The sequence below is a fragment of the Silene latifolia genome, chromosome Y, assembly GCF_048544455.1.
Source record: "Silene latifolia isolate original U9 population chromosome Y, ASM4854445v1, whole genome shotgun sequence".
Taxonomy (NCBI): Eukaryota; Viridiplantae; Streptophyta; class Magnoliopsida; order Caryophyllales; family Caryophyllaceae; genus Silene; species Silene latifolia.
In genome coordinates, this window is record NC_133538.1 from 188,483,211 (window position 1) to 188,502,668 (window position 19,458).

A 19,458-nucleotide genomic window follows, 5' to 3' on the forward strand; every position below is an offset into this window, starting at 1 on the left:
ATGACAAGGCATAGAGATTCATTACTTGAGCAGGTTATATCATCTGATAGTAAGGTAATAGAAATGCTAGAACGAGTACAAGTGCTTGAAAATTACTTGAACAATGCTGAAGCTCATCTCAAGTTTCTGATGGCGGAAAACAAGTGTATTGGGAAACAGCTAGAAGAAAATAAGTCAAGAAATACATCAAAAGATTTAGACCGTCAATTTCTCCTTGATGTTACGACTCTTAGGGAGTCATATGCTAAAAATGAACCCTTCGATTAACGGAAGTGGCCTCTTGTTGTCAAAGCTATTGAAGAGATGGAAGGTTACAGGAATAATCGGAAAAAGGAGTTGCTAGAGGGCGAAAGCGTGTTCATTCTCCTCCGTGAATAAACGACTAAGAAGGAGTAAAAGATTTAATATTTCCTTTCTTTGTTACGATTTATGCTATGTGATGACTTATATTTAAGTTAACTATCATTCTTGTTTGGAAGTATTTCGTTTTTAATCAGTGTTTGTAACACTTGTTTTTAATGAATGACATCTTAATTTCGTTAATTGTCCAATTTACTATTAGAATTATGGTATATTAAATTGAACAACGATTATGTAACTATGTTTAAACAAAAAACGCTCCTAAAACGGGACGGAAAAGGGTTTAGGGCTGGATAAGGCGGCACCGCTTCGCAGAGCCGCCTAATCCAACCCTAAACCCTTTTCCTTAAACAAAGGTTGTTCGTAGTACAACACTGTTACAGTAAAACCAAACTAAACCCTAGGGAAGGACGGGAGATACCCTGTCGTGGACGGGATTTAAATTTGGGGAAAAACACTCCTAAAACATACGACAGGATTTAAATTTTGGTAAAAACGCTCCTAAAACGGGACGGAAAAGGGTTTAGGGTTGGATTAGGCGGCACCGCTTCGCGGAGCCGCCTAATCCAACCCTAAACCCTTTTCCTTAAACAAAGGTTGTTCGTAGTATAACATCACATTAAAGTAAAACCAAAACTAAACACTAGGGAAGGACGGGTGATACCCTGTCGTGGACGGGATTTAAATTTGGGGAAAAACGCTCCTAAAACGGGACGGAAAAGGGTTTAGGGTTAAATTAGGCGGCACCGCTTCGCAGAGCCGCCTAATCCAACCCTAAACCCTTTTCCGTTAAAAATAGTGGTGCAAAAAACCAAAACTAAACCCTAGGGAAGGACGAGTGATACCCTGTCGTGGACGAGATTTAAATTTGGGGAAAAACGCTCCTAAAACGTACGACAGGATTTAAATTTGGGGAAAAACACTCCTAAAACGGGACGAAAAAGGGTTTAGGGTTGGCTTAGGCGGCACCGCTTCCCGGAGCCGCCTAATCCAACCCTAAACCCTTTTCCTTTAAAAATCGTGGTGCAAAAAAAACCAAAACTAAAACCTAGGGAAGGACGGGTGATACCCTCTCATGGACGGGATTTAAATTTGGGGAAAAACGCTCCTAAAACGGGACGGAAAAGGGTTTAGGGTTGGATTAGGCGGCATCACTTCTCGGAGCCGCCTAATCCAACCCTAAATCCTTTTCCTTAAACAAAGGTTGTTCGTAGTACAACACTGTTACAGTAAAACCAAAACTAAACCATAGGGAAGGACGGGTGATACCCTGTCATGGACGGGATTTAAATTTGGGGAAAAACGCTCCTAAAACGGGACGGAAAAGGGTTTAGGGTTGGATTAGGCGGCACCGCTTCGCGGAGCCGCCTAATCCAACCCTAAACCCTTTTCTTTAAAAAATCGTGGTGCAAAAAAACCAAAACTAAACCCTAGGGAAGGACGGGTGATACCCTGTCGTGGAAGGGATTTTAATTTGGGGAAAAACGCTCCTAAAACGGGACAGAAAAGGGTTTAGGGTTGGATTAGGCGGCACCGCTTCGCGGAGCCACCTAATCCAACCCTAAACCCTTTTCCTTTAAAAATCGTGGTGCAAAAAAACCAAAACTAAACCCTAGGGAAGGACGGGTGATACCCTGTCGTGGACGGGATTTAAATTAGGGGAAAAACGCTCCTAAAACGGGACGGAAATGGGTTTAGGGTAAATCGTGGTGCAAAAAAACAAAAACTAAACCCTAGGGAAGGACGGGTGATACCCTGTCATGGATGGGATTTAAATTTGGGGAAAAACGCTCCTAAAACGGGATGGAAAGGGGTTTAGGGTTGGATTAGGCGGCACCGCTTTGCGGAGCCGCCTAATCCAACCCTAAACTCTTTTCCTTAAAAAATCGTGGTGCAAAAAAACCAAAACTAAACCCTAGGGAAGGACGGGTGATACACTGTCGTGGACGGGATTTAAATTTGGGGAAAAACGCTCCTAAAACGGGACGGAAAAGGGTTTAGGGTTGGATTAGGCGGCACCGCTTCGCGGAGCCGCCTAATCCAACCCTAAACCCTTTTCCTTAAACAAAGGTTGTTCGTAGTACAACAATATTACAGTAAAACCAAAATTAAACCCTAGGGAAGGACGGGGGATACCCTGTCGTGGACAGGATTTAAATTTGGGGGAAAAACGCTCCTAAAATAGGACGGAAAAGGGTTTAGGGTTGGATTAGGCAGCACCGCTTCGCGGAGCCGCCTAATCCAACCCTAAACCCTTTCCCTTAAAAAATCGTGCTGCAAAAAAACCAAAACTAAACCCTAGGGAAGGACGGGTGATACCCTGTCGTGGACGGGATTTAAGTTTGGGTAAAAACGCTCCTAAAACGGGACGGAAAAGGGTTTAGGGTTGGATTAGGCGGCACCGCTTCGCGGAGCCGCCTATTCCAACCCTAAACCCGTTTCCTTAAACAAAGGTTGTTCGTAGTACAACACTATTACAGTAAAACAAAAACTAAACCCTAGGGAAGGACGGGTGATACCCTGTCATGGACAGGATTTAAATTTGGGGGAAAAACGCTCCTAAAATGGGACGGAAAAGGGTTTAGGGTTGGATTAGGCGGCACCGCTTCGCGGAGCCGCCTAATCCAACCCTAAACCCTTTTCCTTAAAAAATCGTGCTGCAAAAAAACCAAAACTAAACCCTAGGGAAGGACGGGTGATACCCCGTCATGGACGGGATTTAAATTTGGGGAAAAACGCTCCTAAAACGTACGACATGATTTAAATTTGGGGAAAAACGCTCCTAAAACGGGACGGAAAAGGGTTTAGGGTTGGATTAGGCGGCACCGCTTCGCGGAGCCGCCTAATCCAACCCTAAACCCTTTTCCTTAAACAAAGGTTGGTCGTAGTACAAAACTGTTACAGTAAAACTAAAACTAAACCCTAAACCCTTTTCCTTAAAAAATCGTGGTGCAAAAAAACCAAAACTAAACCCTAGGGAAGGACGGTTGATACCCTGTCGTGGATGGGATTTAAAGTTGGGGAAAAACGCTCCTGAAACGGGACGGAAGAGGGTTTAGGGTTGGATTAGGCGACACCGCGAAATCCTTAAACAAAGGGCATATTTACAAAACAAATTGTATAACACTGTTACTGTAAAACTTAGGAAATATGCTCCTAAAACGGGACGGAAAATGGTCCTAAAACAATATTTATTCTTTGTATAAAATGTTGTAAGTCTTTGTATAAAATGTTAACTATGATGTAGGAAAATCGAATGACTTTTTAATGTGACATGTTATTGTCACAGCAACACACAATTCTACTTTTTATTTTTACTGTGACATATTTTTGTCACAGCAACACAAAATCCTATTAATTATTGATAAGGTCACAATGGCACTGTAACATCATAACAGTATCAAACTTTTTTCTTTTTAGCTGCTTTCTCAGCAGCTTCATCGCCTATACGAAGAGGGCATGTTCTCTGTCGTGGGTAACTCTTTCTTTGCAGTATGCACATAGCCTCTTTGGCTTGGCTGCTTTTTCAATGGCCTCGTTGTTTAGCCGACTTCAATCTTTTTCATTTGCCCTTGTTGCGTGCTTGTTCCGGAGGGTGGATAGTGACTTCAGACGACGAGCTGCAGCCCAACAGAATCTCCATCTCTTGGTCTTTTGTAAGCGGTTCAATACATAACTTCTGCCGGAACTCAACTAGGAGGGCTGCTAACTCTTCCGTGTGTTCAGCAGGTAAAGTTTTGAGAACACCAACTATCTGACGGAACTCTGACCATACGTTGCACAAATGACTGTTATCAGACGTAGCCATATATGAATCCTCAATGACATTCCCATTCGAATCAAGGCTGGAAGTAAAACAAGAGTTCCGTTTATCATGGTGACAATGTTACTATAAGAAATTATGGTTACAATGTTATCAAAACAATTCCGTAACAAGTCAAAATTGTCTTGTAATAATGTTTTCGAATCAAACCTGTTCGCTACGTGTGTGTTATTTAGCCAACGATCTACAATGTACTTGCTTGGTATTCGCCCAATTCCTTTTCCCTTGTACACCCACACAATATGCCTACAGAGTAATCCAATTCTTTCGAACAGTTTACACTCGCATACTTCATTTGTGGTTCTAAGGTCCAACTTCACCTTGAAAATTCTGCTTGTCTCAGCATCGATTACATGAATTATGCGCACATGCTCCTCCTTCTCAAAGTCATCAACACCACATGAATCGGCAGCCATTACTTCTTCTTGACACACCTTGAACACAGCATGTGTGTATATAATAGCGCCATGCTTTTCAATAGGTAATTCTATCTTAAGCTCAGGGAATGAGTGGTCGCTGTTATAATCATCGCACCTCCGTGTATAGCGCTACTGGTCCATAGCAGTTTGGAACCTGGTTTTAATGCAACAAGGATTCGACAACAAATTATTTATGTAACAATGAAACAATGGTACTGTAACATACACTGTTCGGCATCGTAAGGAATGAAAAGAGTTGTTTACCTCATCCAAAATTCGACCAGTGTACCAAAGTGATTCTCATAGCGCTTGAAAAACGAATTTGTACTTTTTCGATCGTTGTGTTGTTCTTAATATGCAGCCCAAGGCAAGGTCACGATGGTAGGCAGGAATCCAATGGTGTCGTGTCGAACATTGTAGTCAACCAATCATTATCTTCCACTCGAAATCGAAATGACCTTCCGCCACTTCTCTTCGAACTCGACGGCTCCATATCGTTGTCCCAAACAACAGCGTTGAAATGAGCAAGGAAGTTCGTGTCTTTGCAGATCTTTGAACCAACTTTGTCTGTGATCTTTTGTGTAATATGCCACATACAATAACGATGCCTAGCTGTCTTGAAAACAGAAGGGAAAGCCTGTTGTATGCCAGTCATAATGAAACAGCAAGTCAGAACGTGATATTGACCAGTGATAGGGAAAGAGCAAGTGAGTAAATTATATGTTAGTAATTTAGTTACAGTAACATTGTTATTGAATAACCTTGTAAAAGAGGAAGAGATGGAACAGTGGTAGCTGGAGTCAGAAAGTTGTGGTACAATAATTTTAAGTAAGTCTGTTACAGTAACATTGTCACACTATTACCTTCTTTATGCTAGGGCATTGATCCGTGATCATGAACTGCGGCTCTTTTTGTCCCATGGCAGTCAAGAAATGCTGAAAGGTCCATTGGAAGGACATGCCATCCTCGTGTAACAGGAGACAACCAGCAAACAACACCGACTTTCTGTGGTGATTAACACCTGTGAATGGTGTAAAAACCATATCATACTTGTTGGTTCCGTAAGTAGGGTCGAAGCTGACGGCATCCCCAAAGAATGAGTAGTTTCTAATACATGTAGCATCAGCCCAAAAGAACTTTGTTAGTCGATTTTGCGAATCAACATCATAGGCGAAGTAGAACTGGGGTTGGGTCGCTTTGAGTTTCTCGAGTCGATCGATGAAAAGGTCATCATCTCTTAACCCAATGTAGCACTTGATATCTCTTTGAAAGTTCTTAAAATCTATCAATGTAGCACCGATATTTTCATACCCATTGACAAGTTCTTTAACCTGTCTAAAGGTCAATCCAGCGCCAATATTCAACTTGGAGTTGTCCAAGATAAGCGTCTTCTGGAACTTATCAAGGGATCGTGAAATCTTATCGAGATCTCTGTTACAGACAGAGGTGAGATGATGATTGTGGACTTCAGAAAAGTCGTCAATCATAGCTAGGCCATCAAGGCCATATGGAAGGGCAAATCTGACGTACGCTCGGCATCCAATTCTTGTGATTTTAACTCGCCGTGTAACTGTACTAGCTGTGGACGAACCATCACCCATATTCTCATCATCCTTGGTTCTGGGACGCTGTTTCGGTTTAGATTCCCTGAACCCTTGACGGTTGCAGACTACGAATTTTTGGTGTGCAACACCACCTCGTAGTGTTTTCGTACTGTGCTTCCGAGGGGTAAATCCACATGCCCGAGCATAAACCTCGTAGAACTTGATTCCAGCCTCAAGGGAGGCGAAAACTGCACCAATGGTAGGTCTAAACTTGTGCTCAACCACACGCATCCAGCGCTCACCTCCATTAGGCGTGTGAGACAGAACAAGCAGGTTATTTAGGTGAGGATTGGGTTGCTCTTGGACAATTGGCGTAGAATGGGGTTGAGTAACAGTACGTGAGTCTGTAATACAAAAAGGAAAATCAAAAATGAATATATGTGATTGTGTTACAGTAACATTGATATTGTAAAAGTCGAGCACTGTAAGCATTGACAAACAGAACAAGAATATATGACAGGGAACAGGAATATACAAGACAGGAAAAGAGGTCAAATATAATGAAATTTGACCGAAATTGAACGAGAAAATCAACAAATACAAGGATATTTGACCTAATATTTAAGACGAAAGCAACTACGAGTATAATCAAAGGAAAGGAGACCGTGAATTGGAGTAGAAGTGAACGAATTTCATTAAAATTGAAGCAAACATAAAATCGATTAACCTAAAAAACTGAAAAGCAACAGAATAAAGACAAATATAATCAAAATTAACGGAATGTGACAATAAAGCAATCGATTGATTGAAGCGTAAGCGAGAGGAGAACGCAAATATGAAAATTCGATAGGAAAGACAACAAATACAAGGATATTTCACCTAATATTAAAGAGAAAAGCAAATACGAGAATAATCAAAGGAAAGGACACCGTAAAATTGAAGTAGAAGTGAACGAATGTCATTAAAATTGAATCAAACATAAAATCGATTAACCTATAAATTTGAAAAGCAACGGAATAATGAAATTACAATAGCGAATGATAAGTGACATAGAATCCAGATGAAATCGCGAAAAGGAAAACTGAAAACGAAAGGATTATGAAACTTACCTGTTTGCATGTTAATGTCGGTAGAATCTGCATCCATTGTAGCAACGAGAACCTGGAAAACAGACGAATTTGATTAATTTATGAATGAATTGATAAAAGCGAGTAAAAAACAGGAACCTAGGGTTTGTTTGCTTGATTCAGAGGATTATTTTGACTTAGAGAGAGAGATAGAGAAAGCGAGGGAAAGAGGCGGAGGAGAGAGAAAGTGAAACTGAATTATGAGGGGGAGGTTTGAATTCTTAGCTTTTATAGGTTTGTTATAATTTCTGAGATTTAATCTCAGCCGTTGATTAGGAGTAGATCTAATGGATGAGATTAAAATGCTAGACTCACCTAAGATACCTAGACTCACTTGATGCAATTTATATATATATATATATATATATATATATATATATATATATATATATATATATATATATATATATATATATAGAGAGAGAGAGAGAGAGAGAGAGAGAGAGAAATTGAATCATGTGAGGCACCCTTCTTAAGGTGAGGCGGCTGTACCCATCCTAAACCGTCAGATTTAAAAATTATAAACTCACCAGATGATGCCACGTGTCCCTCTATATTATCCTAACCAACGCACACATTTCATTTACGCCCTTTCTCTCTCTTCTAACTCATCTTCACTCAGCTCCATCTTCACTCCATCTTCGCCATTATCACTGAGCTTTTCGACCGCCATTATCACTAAGCTTCTCCACCGCTATTATGATCCGGAAATTAGGTAATTTCGATCATCTATTTTTTCATTTCGATTACTTTTTATCGCTGTTCATTACTTATTTAATTTGATAAATTACTGATTTAATTTGATAAATTTGCGCTAAACTACTTTCATTACTTATTATCACTGTTCTTATGCAGGTTTTGATCGTTTTGTAAGCATAATCGAGCGCAGTAGGAACGCATAAAATCAGTTGAAGTCGACTTCTCCGCTTCTTCGTATGTTCATTTCCCTTTCTTAACTATTTACTACCTCGATTTCGATTTTCGTTGGTTAATCTGTTATGAAATTACTTTAATTACTCAATTTCACTCTTGTTCTACTCTTTCTATTCACTCGACTTCAGTTAATTTTATGCATTCCTACTGTGCTCCTATTTTCGCACAATTTTGTTGTTTTTGTTCCTGAGAGCTTCTTGTTTGTTTTTTTTTTTTCCTGTTCTCTAATTTGGTTTTCAGCAGGAACTATTCGTCGAACTGGTATTTGGGCTGAATTTGTGGTAATTCCTCCAGTTAATTTGTTCTACCCAGCCAAGTTCCTATTTAGGACTATTTTACCACTTATTGACATGAGAGAGATGATTGACTGTGTGTTGCAGGAACAAGGTGTTTGTGATGGAACAGGTTATTTGATGATCTCTTATTACCCCGTATTCATTAACAATAGATTTGAAATGAATAAATGGCATCTTGAGTTGATTTTCTGTCCATGTAATTTCTTTCTGTTATTTGTGTTTCAGTTTCGGTTATGGTTGAAATGAAGCACAACTTTGTCAAGTTTGAAATTGGAAGCAACAAAATATGGGAGTATGACAATAGCGACAATCGGGTAGTTACTAGTTACTACTATGTGTCTAACATTATAACCCGTTTTTTAGTGATGGGAGATTGAATGAACAAAAATGCATTTGAATTTGAGCAGATGCGAGGACTAAAGGGGGTGAAAGACAGACAAATCCACAAGACAATGTTCAATTGGAGCTATACAAGATTAATGAAAAAGGCGTCTTTTCTGGCTGATGAATTTCATATGCACTTTGCCAAAGTTCCTAAGGAGTACATCATGTTTCAGTTCTGCATGGGAGAATTAGGTGACTTGGGGTTCATAAAGAAGGCTCTTTTGGTGGTCCCTGATATTCGACAGCGTATTGACTGGAACAGGAAGCGATCAGATGAAATGTCTAAAAAAAGGGTTCATGATACCCCCTCTTCTTCCTGCAGTAACTGGACTCAGTAGTAACAATAGTAGAGTATTAGTCGCAACAGTAGGGATATTAGTACACGGTTAGTAATCACTTGCACAATGGATTTTTGAACTTTATTTTAGATTAAGCCAACCAAACAAACTATGCTCCTGATTCTTGGAGTCTTGAATTCATTTTGGCCTACATACTAGTTGCTGACGAGTCCATGAGATTTTCTACAAGCTACTTCTATTTTCCTCCCGGCAAATAATTTTTATGTTTGTTGTAACGTCAATGTGTGATTGAGTTAGATCCTTTATTGCTTCGTTGGTTGATATTGAATCCTTTGATATAGTGTGTTCATTGAATGAGATTCATCCTTTCATGTAGCTCTGAATTATTTTGTCTGCCATTCTACACCATGGTTTAAAAGGCGTCTTTTCTGGCTGTCATTCAGTTGGAGTTATACAGGAATGACGAAGGTGTCTTTTTTGGCCGATTATTTTGGTGTGCATTTTTTGAAAGTTCCAAAGAAGGACATTATGTTTTACAGAAGGCTCTTATGGTTATCTCTGATAGTCAACATCGTACTCCTATACCCCGGAAGAAGATGTCAGCAAAAGTGTTCATCTTGACACCCTCTCTATTCCCTGCATTAAATCGACTCAGTAGTAACACTAGTAGAGTGTCACTAGCAACAGTTGGGATATCCGTACTCAATTGATTCTTTTCTCATGCCTGAATGAAAGTTATTATGCTCCTGATTCTTTGAGGATTAAATTCATTCTCAGTAATCATAGTTGATAAAAGTTCACTTGATACCACTGCTTAACTGTTACAATCCGTGACATGGAGTTAGCAATCTCAATGGATCGATTTAGTATATGGTTTCAGAATGATCGAAACTTGACAATCAAACTTCCGTAGGACTAGTTTCAGATTGGTAATGATCAGGTCATCAATGGTAGTAATGAGCTTCAAGTTCCTAGCAATGAAAGCCTGAATGTATGAAGCATGAAAAGAGTTACTCCGTATTTTAACTTTATTTCATGATATACGTCACCCTTCGAAGCTAAAGAAGAGTGATACTATTTGCTTTATTGGAAATGGAAAGAACACCACTGCATTTGCATGCTCATGGTGGTATATGCATTGATGCTTTATTTTTGTTAGAAATCTATGAAAGTTTCAATCTTTTTAACTAATATCATCTATTAGCTCAAAAGGTAGAGCATTGTGCTATAGCGCAAGATGTGAGTTCGAGTCTCATATAGATGAACAAATATAAATATAGGATTTTTATTTACTTTGTTAATGCTAATATACGTCAACAGCCACTCAATAAGTTCTTAGATTTACAAAATAAGGTTAAGGTTCACAAAATAAGGTCTAAGTTTCACAAAGTAAGGTCCAAGTTTCACAAATCAGGTCTAAACTCAGGTGAGGCAGACTGCTTCGCCATAATTAACAACGCCCTACTTGACTTAAACTATTTATAATCAAGTTTCACAAAATCAACTTCTAGTTTCACAATATAAGCTCAAGGATTCACAAAACACGATCTAGGATTCACAAAATAAGAATTACGAGATGCCGGTACTCGCTACTCTGAACATTCTTTTCAAACCAAGTATTAAGCACTTACAGATTCATTACTCAACCTGGTTTGATATCACCGTCATTGATTTAGTGTTTCACTAAATCAGGTATAGACACAATGAGGGTGAACACCTCGAACAAATTGAGGCTCAAGTTTCACACAATAAGGGACAAGTTTCACAAAATAGGAAAAATAAGCTTCATGCCACCCACTTATGACCAAGTTTAACAAAACAAGCTTTAAATTCACAAAACAGGCTCTAGGATTCACAAAATAAGAACAAGAGCAAAATAGGTGATTTCAACCAATTTATGACCAAGTTTCACAATATTGTCTTTTAGTTTCACAATATAAGCTCTAAGATTCACAAAATAAGGTATAGGCTTCACAAAATAAGAACAAGAGCAAAATAGATAATTTCAACCATTTATGACCACGTTTCACAATATTACCTTTTAGTTTCACAATATAAGCTCTAAGATTCACAAAACAAGATCTAAGATTCACAAAACAGGCTCTAAGATTCACAAAATAAGAACAAGAGCAAAGTAGGTGATTTCAACCAATTTATGACCAAGTTTCACAATATTACATTCTAATTTCACAAAACAAGCCGTAGGATTCACAAAACAAGGTCTAGGCTTCACAAAATAAGAACAAGAGCAAAATAGATAATTTCAACCATTTATGACCACGTTTCACAATATTATCTTTTGGTTTCACAATATAAGCTTTAAGATTCACAAAACAAGGCCTAGGCTTCACAAAATAAGAACAAGAGCAAAATAGATAATTTCAACCATTTATGACCACAGTTCACAATATTACCTTTTAGTTTCACAATATAAGCTCTAAGATTCACAAAACAAGGTCTAAGATTCACAAAACAAGCTCTAGGATTCACAAAATAAGAACAAGAGCAAAATAGGTGATTTCAACCAATTATGACCAAGTTTCACAATATTACCTTCTAATTTCACAAAACAAGCAGTATGATTCACAAAACAAGGTCTAGGCTTCACAAAATAAGAACAAGAGGAAAATAGATAATTTCAACCATTTATGACCACGTTTCACAATATTATCTTTTGGTTTCACAATATAAGCTCTAAGATTCACAAAACAAGGTCTAGGCTTCACAAAATAAGAACAAGAGCAAAATAGATAATTTCAACCATTTATGACCACATTTCACAATATTACCTTTTAGTTTCACAATATAAGCTCTAAGAGTCACAAAACAAGGTCTAAGATTCACAAAACAGTCTCTAGGATTCACAAAATAAGAACAAGAGCAAAATAGGTGATTTCAACCAATTATGACCAAGTTTCACAATATTACCTTCTAATTTTACAAAACAAGTAGTAGGATTCACAAAAAAAGGTCTAGGCTTCACAAAATAAGAACAAGAGCAAAATAGATAATTTCAACCATTTATGACCATGTTTCACAATATTTTCTTTTAGTTTCACAATATAAGTCTAAGATTCACAAAACAAGGTCTAGGCTTCACAAAATTAGAACTAGAGCAAAATACATAATTTCAACCATTTATGACCACGTTTCCCAATATTAGCTTTTAGTTTCACAATATAAGCTCTAAGATTCACAAAACAGGCTCTAGGATTCACAAAATAAGAACAAGGGCAAAATAGGTGATTTCAACCAATTATGACCAAGTTTCACAATATTACCTTCTAATTTCACAAAACAAGTCGCAGGATTCACAAAACAAGGTCTAGGCTTCACAAAATAAGAACAAGAGCAAAATACATAATTTCAACCATTTATGACCACATTTCCCAATATTACCTTTTAGTTTCACAATATAAGCTCTAAGATTCACAAAACAAGGTCTAAGATTCACAAAACAGGCTCTAGGATTCACAAAATAAGAACAAGAGCAAAATAGGTGGTTATTTGTATATAGATGGCTAAAACAGAGAGTACTAACTATTGATTATTTGTATGGCGTTTCTTAGGCACGATAACCCGAACCAAGCACTCGGGTTTGTTCACTATTATGTGGTTCACAAGATAATGTCTAAGATTCACTCAAACAGGTCCTAGATTAAACAAAAAACCACTAATAAAAAGTTTTAAAGTGAATGATTCAGCAGCCTTAAACATAATTTTGAAGTCGTTATGAGAAAATTAACTCAGAACAAGCTCCATATGCAAGAAAACACAAAGAAGAGCTCCACTGCTTTAACATTGTAATTATAAACTAGGCATTAATGGCTGAGCCGGAGTTGTGTCGGCAATTAGACACCATATCCATGTAGAATTGGCACTTGCCGATCTCACTTCTGCAGCTGTTTAGACACTGCAACATATATATAAGATAGCAGCTTGATTAGTGAGACACCGCGGAACACATTCAAACAAACATTATGAAACTTTAATGTCGAAAGAGCAATTACGTCTTGAAAGGCTTTTGAGTGAACAACACAGGCATCATAAGCTTCAGCTTGAGGAGTAGGAGCGGATCCTACAATTTCAAGATTGATCTTACAAGGTTCAAATACTGAACTGATCATTCTTTCTGTAATGTCCCAACCCATTCGCCAACCAAATCCTCACTAGTACAATTAATGCAATTGGCATCGGTTATAAACAGTGATTGGCATCGGTTCCCAACCGATGCCAATGACATTTTTTTGAATTGGTATCGGTTCGTAAACCGATGCGAATTTACACATATTGGCATCGGTTGTTATTCAATTGGCATCTGTTCTAACCGATGGCAATTTACACATATTGGCATCGGTTGTACCATAAAAACCGATGCCAATTTTTGTATTATTGGCATCGGTTGTAACTTAGGAACCGATGTCAATCATCAATTACAACAATAAAAAAAACCGTGCCTAGCCAATAAATAAATTATATTACCTGCATTTTGTTTTTTTTAGCTATAAGAAATTCGACAATATCTCTTTATAAATTGAACAATCCAAATTTCATAACTTCAATACCAATAAATAAATCTGAATCCAATACAACCATTCAACGAATTGTATCCAACAACAAAATCACATACATGAAAACCCTTAACTATTCGAGTATATAAATCAACCGTTCACTACATCATATATATTTTATTTTTTTTACATTATAACGCCCAAGGCCTCCCGAACCTCGTTCATTTCTTCAAGTGTTATTACTGAACCTGAAACACACAGTAAACAAGAACAATATATTATTAGCTAAACTACGACTTAGAACAACTTAGAAAGAAAAATAAACTAAAATTTAGAACAATTTAGAATGAGAAAAATGTTTTATACGCCTATCAGAGTACGACCACCAATCAATATGCATTTATACTGAATGGTGAGGAAAGTAGGCCATATTCTGCAATTACACAACTAAAACTTGATCCTAAACAAAGTACTTCCGAAAATATGCATCAGAAAAGAAGACATTAACACAAATGTCACAAACATGTGGCACAAAGCAATGGAAACTTGTGTAATTGAGTTCTTATAACACCATAAATGCAGGGGGATTCACCACATAGTACAACTGGTCGGGTCAGGTGCACTAATTATTTATTTTCGTGATCTACCGATCAGGTTTCTTAGGCCGGGTAGCTTTTACCAGCTCTAATGCAGAATACTAAGACTGAAGTGATGGACATATAATAATAGCAAGTACTTGAAAAGAGATGGCCAAATACACCCTAGTGGGATCAATCATCATATACCAATGCCGATAATGAAAACATGTCAACGGTATGGTTGTGAATTGCAGTTGACAAACATCACCAATAAGCCCTCAAATTGCGTTGTAATAGCATAATCCTACGTTAAACACCATTCAACCCAACTCAGGCCGCCAGAATCCGATAAATATTCAGTAGATATGCATAGATTAACATATTCGTGAACTTCTCTTAGTAAATGTGGAAACTGTTGATATGCATCAGAACAACAAACATCAGCAAATGCTTAAATTATCATATTTTCACTTGCAGAGTTTAGAGAAACTGAGCAATTAAGAAAAAACCTTGTTTCATAAGAATTAATATAAGCATAACTGCTGAAATAATCGAGCAACAACAAGACGCGGAAATTGGGAATAATTCAGGGAAAGAAAGACAACGTTCATGGTAACCTCATAATCTAACACTAGTTGTTAACAGGGACTCTTAACAAGAATATACCAATGAATCAAATACCACCCATTATAAGAATTTTCTTAGCCCTTACTGTCACATGTGCTGCTCCTTTTGGTTACACTACATTCCTCTTGAACTGCAGTAACACACTTGATATCTGACAACTGAACTAAACAATGACCATAACAATGATTGTATTACTTATCAAGGCTTAGTCTTTTTAACTGAATTTTCACAAACTGAATCGATTAATGGTCAAAGTTGACATTGTCGAAGTAGCAAATAAAAATCATTATTCTTGTTGGAGTTTAGACATTTTGCTAACTAAGGGTGCAACTGTTGTGACTTATAACTACATGCATAGTGACCATGTTATCAAAGCTATGAAGGTTGCCTTGACTGAAACTAGAGGCGAGGTCGGCTGCAACTATAGCAAAAAGCCCAAGATCATGTCGTGACAAATGATATCGAGATCAATACTCGATCCAAGATTTAATTACAGCCACAAAAACGTCATAGTCCAAACATGGTCATATGAAAGGCTATAGTGAGCAATATATTTAACACATTACTTGAAAAAAATCCGTCCCCCACACTTACGGTAAGCTAAACTTTCTATATCTAACGAGACAAAGATACATATGAGAGGATATAGTGAGTTATAATAACAGCCAAGCAAAATTAAAACCAATAAGCAGATCAGTTGAACTAAACAATGACCATAAGAATCGATGTAATACTTATCAAAGCTTAGTCTTTTTAACTGAAGTTTCACAAACTGAATAGATTAATGGTCATAGTTGACATTGTCGAAGCAGCATATAAAAGTCATTATTCTTGTTGGAGTTTAGACATTTTGCTAATTAAGAGAGCGTCTGTTGTGGCACCCTTTTATCGAATGCTGACAGCTTTTGAACCTGATATTGAGTATCACTGCTCACTGAATAACTAAGTGACCTTAGATTTGCAGCTTACAGGTCTGCTAAATACCAATGAGGATTTATGCAGGAACAGAAAGCAAATAAAAAAAATGAGTAGAGAAAGAGAGAGTATCTGAAGCGAGTTCGTGAGTCTGATCCATTGAAGTCAAAAGAAACAGAGAAATGAAAAAGAGACAGAGAAGTGAAATGACAACTAAAACGACCTAAACATTGAAATTGTGAAATTTGAAATTAGATACCACATAGAAGAGCATAAATTAGAACTAGAATCACTTAAATACCCCTAAAATAAAATAAAATAAAAAGCATAACTAATTCACAATAAGCTATTCTTAAGCAGTAGCGCACCTGCCTCAGCCCTTCTTTTACTCACTTAGTTAACGTCTTATCAAGTCATGTCCATTCTCACCATTAGAGGCCTATGAGAAGCAAATAAACTATACATAAATCAAATATTATTATAGAATGAGCTATTCTCAAGTAGTAGAGCAAATAAACTGACCTATCTTACATATTTCACAGGCACAAATTATATTCCTTTGCTACAGTCCTAATCCTTCCTGGGTAATCGAAGCCTCGTGGTTGTGGCTCCTGTTGCAACAATCACTATGTGGCACTTTATCTATAGAATAAAAATGACAAAGAACATGTGAACTGAATAAGAAATTATTTCCAACACGATCTGTATAAAACTGATACAAAAGGATACATGCACAATGACATAAAAAACATTATGTGCAAGTAAGAAAAAGATACATACAATCTCAGTCACAAAGATCACTAACAAAAATACTAACAACCCAATACAGTAAAGACTCAACACCAGTTCCTTAAATTGAAAACCTTAAGAAAACAAAAACACCCATTGATAACATCAGACGATGACCCTACCGTATGTAATCAATTAGAAGACCTGACAACAACTACCGCATCAAGTATGAAATTAAAGAGTAACCACAAATTAAGGATCAAAATTATGAAACTAAGGAAAACCCTAAATTAATTAATGAAATAGGAACATAAATATACCTTGAATAATCGGATAATTAGCATGGTGGTTAATTTTTTGAAGGAGACGTCGTGTGGTGATGGTCATCGTAGTGTGGTGGTTGTTGGGGCGAGTAGCGGAGAATAGCGGGTGGTTGTCAAGTCGCCTATCGGAGGACGATGGTGGTGTTACACGAAGAGGCGAGTAGCAGAGGTAAAGTTAGAGTGAAGTTTTGGGGAAGTTAACGAGATCTGATAGTTGGGTGGTTAGGGTTTTTAATCATTATAAAGTAATTGGCATTGGTTCAAACTTTAGAACCGATGGCAATATTGCTAAATTGGCATCGGTTGATTACTTACAACCGATGTCAATTATCGAAAAAATCTATTGGCATCGGTTTCTTAGGTGCAACCGATGCCATTATCAATTTAAACTACTGTTGGCATCGGTCTTTTCTAGAACCGATGCCACTATGGCGATGCCAATTGCCTTAATTGTACTAGTGCCTGCACATAACCCAAAAAAATCGTGTCACGAGATTAACTCACAAGTACACTGTCAGAGTATCAGTTACTCAGAAAACAGAATCTGTATGCTCACCCTCAAGAATTGTAGCATCAAACCCTACTACTCCATTGGGTCGTTGTTGCGCTTGTGAAGTAGATGAATGTGCTGCCAGATCGAGAAGAAACAGGCGCAATTAGCCATCATGTTACAGATTAAAGTAAAACTGAATCGAAGCCAGTCTATTATACTTTTTCATTTCCACAAATATCGTTCTCATTGAAAAGAATAACATTTCACTCTCAAATTTTAAATATCACAAGAATTAATACGGCTTGATTCAGTCGATTCCACATTTCATCTGTTTCTTGCAGACGCAAATTCTCTTATCAGCTAATTCAGAACATAGTTTGAAGGAAAAAAATTAAAACAAGTCGAGCTTGGATAGTCAGACGACTTCGTCATGTGACACTCGATAATTATGGTCTCACCCTCAATATGTATGCTCACCCTCAAGAATTCTCTTAGTCCATTCAGAACATAGTTTGAAGGAAAAAAATTAAAACAATCTGTATGCTCAGTTCCTCAACCTCAAGAATTCTCTTATGAGCTAATTTAGAACCAGTCTAAGTAATGATTTGATTTTAAGTCAGACAGGCAGGGAGGCTAGAAATCTCTCACAAAATCGAGCATATCTTTAGGGTCGAAAGTTGAGAGGTCGTATGAAATTACCTCGAAATACGAAATTGAGCCTTATATTACACAAAATCGAGCCTTCGATTCCACTAAAATCACAATATTTTACAAACTAAAACTGAAACACAAATTAATCGAGCTCAATTTTGATAAAAATTATGAAATTACCTCGAAATTATTCGAAATCTTCTTCTGAAATTGCTGAAATCACGTTGTTGTATGTTATTTTGATGAAATTACCTTCAAATTAATCGAATAAAGTCTTCTGAAATTGATCAAATCACGATATTATTGCTGTAGCTTGTTGATCGGCAAATCGCTGCAATTGAAATCACGATATCAATCGCTTCACAACCCTCACGGAATTCATCAAATCGTTGCAATTGATGAATCTTTGATTAGTTTATGGAGTTTGGGTTTGGAATCTATGAACAATCGCTACAATCACGATATTAATCGTTGATGAAGAAAATTTGTTTAGATGTTTTGCGTAGAAAATATTGAGGCCACATGAAAAATTAGGAAAAGATGAATTTACAGCCCACATTGAATGAGCCCGTTTAATATCAGTCCATATTCAGTCCGCCCCAAGTTTAATGAAGGAATTTGGTGAGGCCGGTCGCCTCGCCATAATTAATGGCCTCACAGGATCCGGCCTATATATATATATATATATATATATATATATATATATATATATATATATATATATATATATATATATATATATATATATATATATATATATATATATATATATATATATATATATATATTGATTGATTGTTGCTCATCATTTTGGATCCACTTGCAACTATTTTATAAAAATTGGTCTCTATAAGATTGCCGAAATTCAACACGGGTTTATGTACAACGGACATCGAGTACCTCAACTTGTTTCAAATCCGGTTCAAGTACTTGCTTTTAAAACCATGATTTTCCCAAACCATATTCGACCTGGCTTTTCGAAACTGTTGTAGGTATGATTCATGTCCTATTGAACTTAGGCAGTTTAAAGGATTATATGGTTGAAGAATGACACATTTATGATATACGGGAAAATATAATTGATGTAATTTCAAGAGCAAAGACTCAAATAAGATCTCGCCGCTTGCGCTCTATATAGATCATACCCAAACATCGGTAACATGCCTATATTTTATTACTTTGATACAACATGAATTAACATTCGTAAAACCTCAAGTTGCAAGCTTACATAATCTATAACACCTATTAAACAAAAAAAATTAGTTTACGGGGATAATGTATATGGTTGTTTACTTGTTTCTGTAAAAAGCCCATAGTCATCTTAGTTCGCATTTTACGTGGATAACTCTACGGTTTCCCGAATATTCTATTAGTTACGGTGTAATCTTGAAGCAATTAATATTTACTTACCGTATACTGTGACAACGATATCATTATGTAGCACTA

The 19,458-nt window shown here is 37.1% G+C and overlaps 1 protein-coding gene across 1 annotated transcript; it reads right to left on the reverse strand.

Moving 5' to 3' along the window:
* Nucleotides 1-3,922: 3,922 nt before the first annotated feature.
* On the reverse strand, nt 3,923-7,946 carry LOC141629653 (protein FAR1-RELATED SEQUENCE 5-like). Its single transcript, XM_074442627.1, has 6 exons — nt 7,863-7,946; nt 7,256-7,307; nt 5,466-6,550; nt 5,061-5,239; nt 4,334-4,699; nt 3,923-4,205 (listed from the first exon to the last, which is right to left on the reverse strand). Exons 1-6 carry the CDS (start codon nt 7,944-7,946, stop codon nt 3,923-3,925), a joined length of 2,049 nt encoding a protein of 682 aa, XP_074298728.1.
* Between the last annotated feature and the right edge of the window lie 11,512 nt (nt 7,947-19,458).

Excerpts from the sequence above, each read along its gene's own strand:
- LOC141629653 (XM_074442627.1), bottom strand. The coding sequence starts at position 7,946 with ATGGCGGTCGAAAAGCTCAGTGATAATGGCGAAGATGGAGTGAAGATG. Across the intron at positions 7,308-7,862 it reads AGTTAGAAGAGAGAGAAAGG|GTTCTCGTTGCTACAATGGA; the intron begins GCGTAAATGAAA and ends TCTGTTTTCCAG. Across the intron at positions 4,206-4,333 it reads AACACACACGTAGCGAACAG|CCTTGATTCGAATGGGAATG; the intron begins GTTTGATTCGAA and ends TTTTACTTCCAG.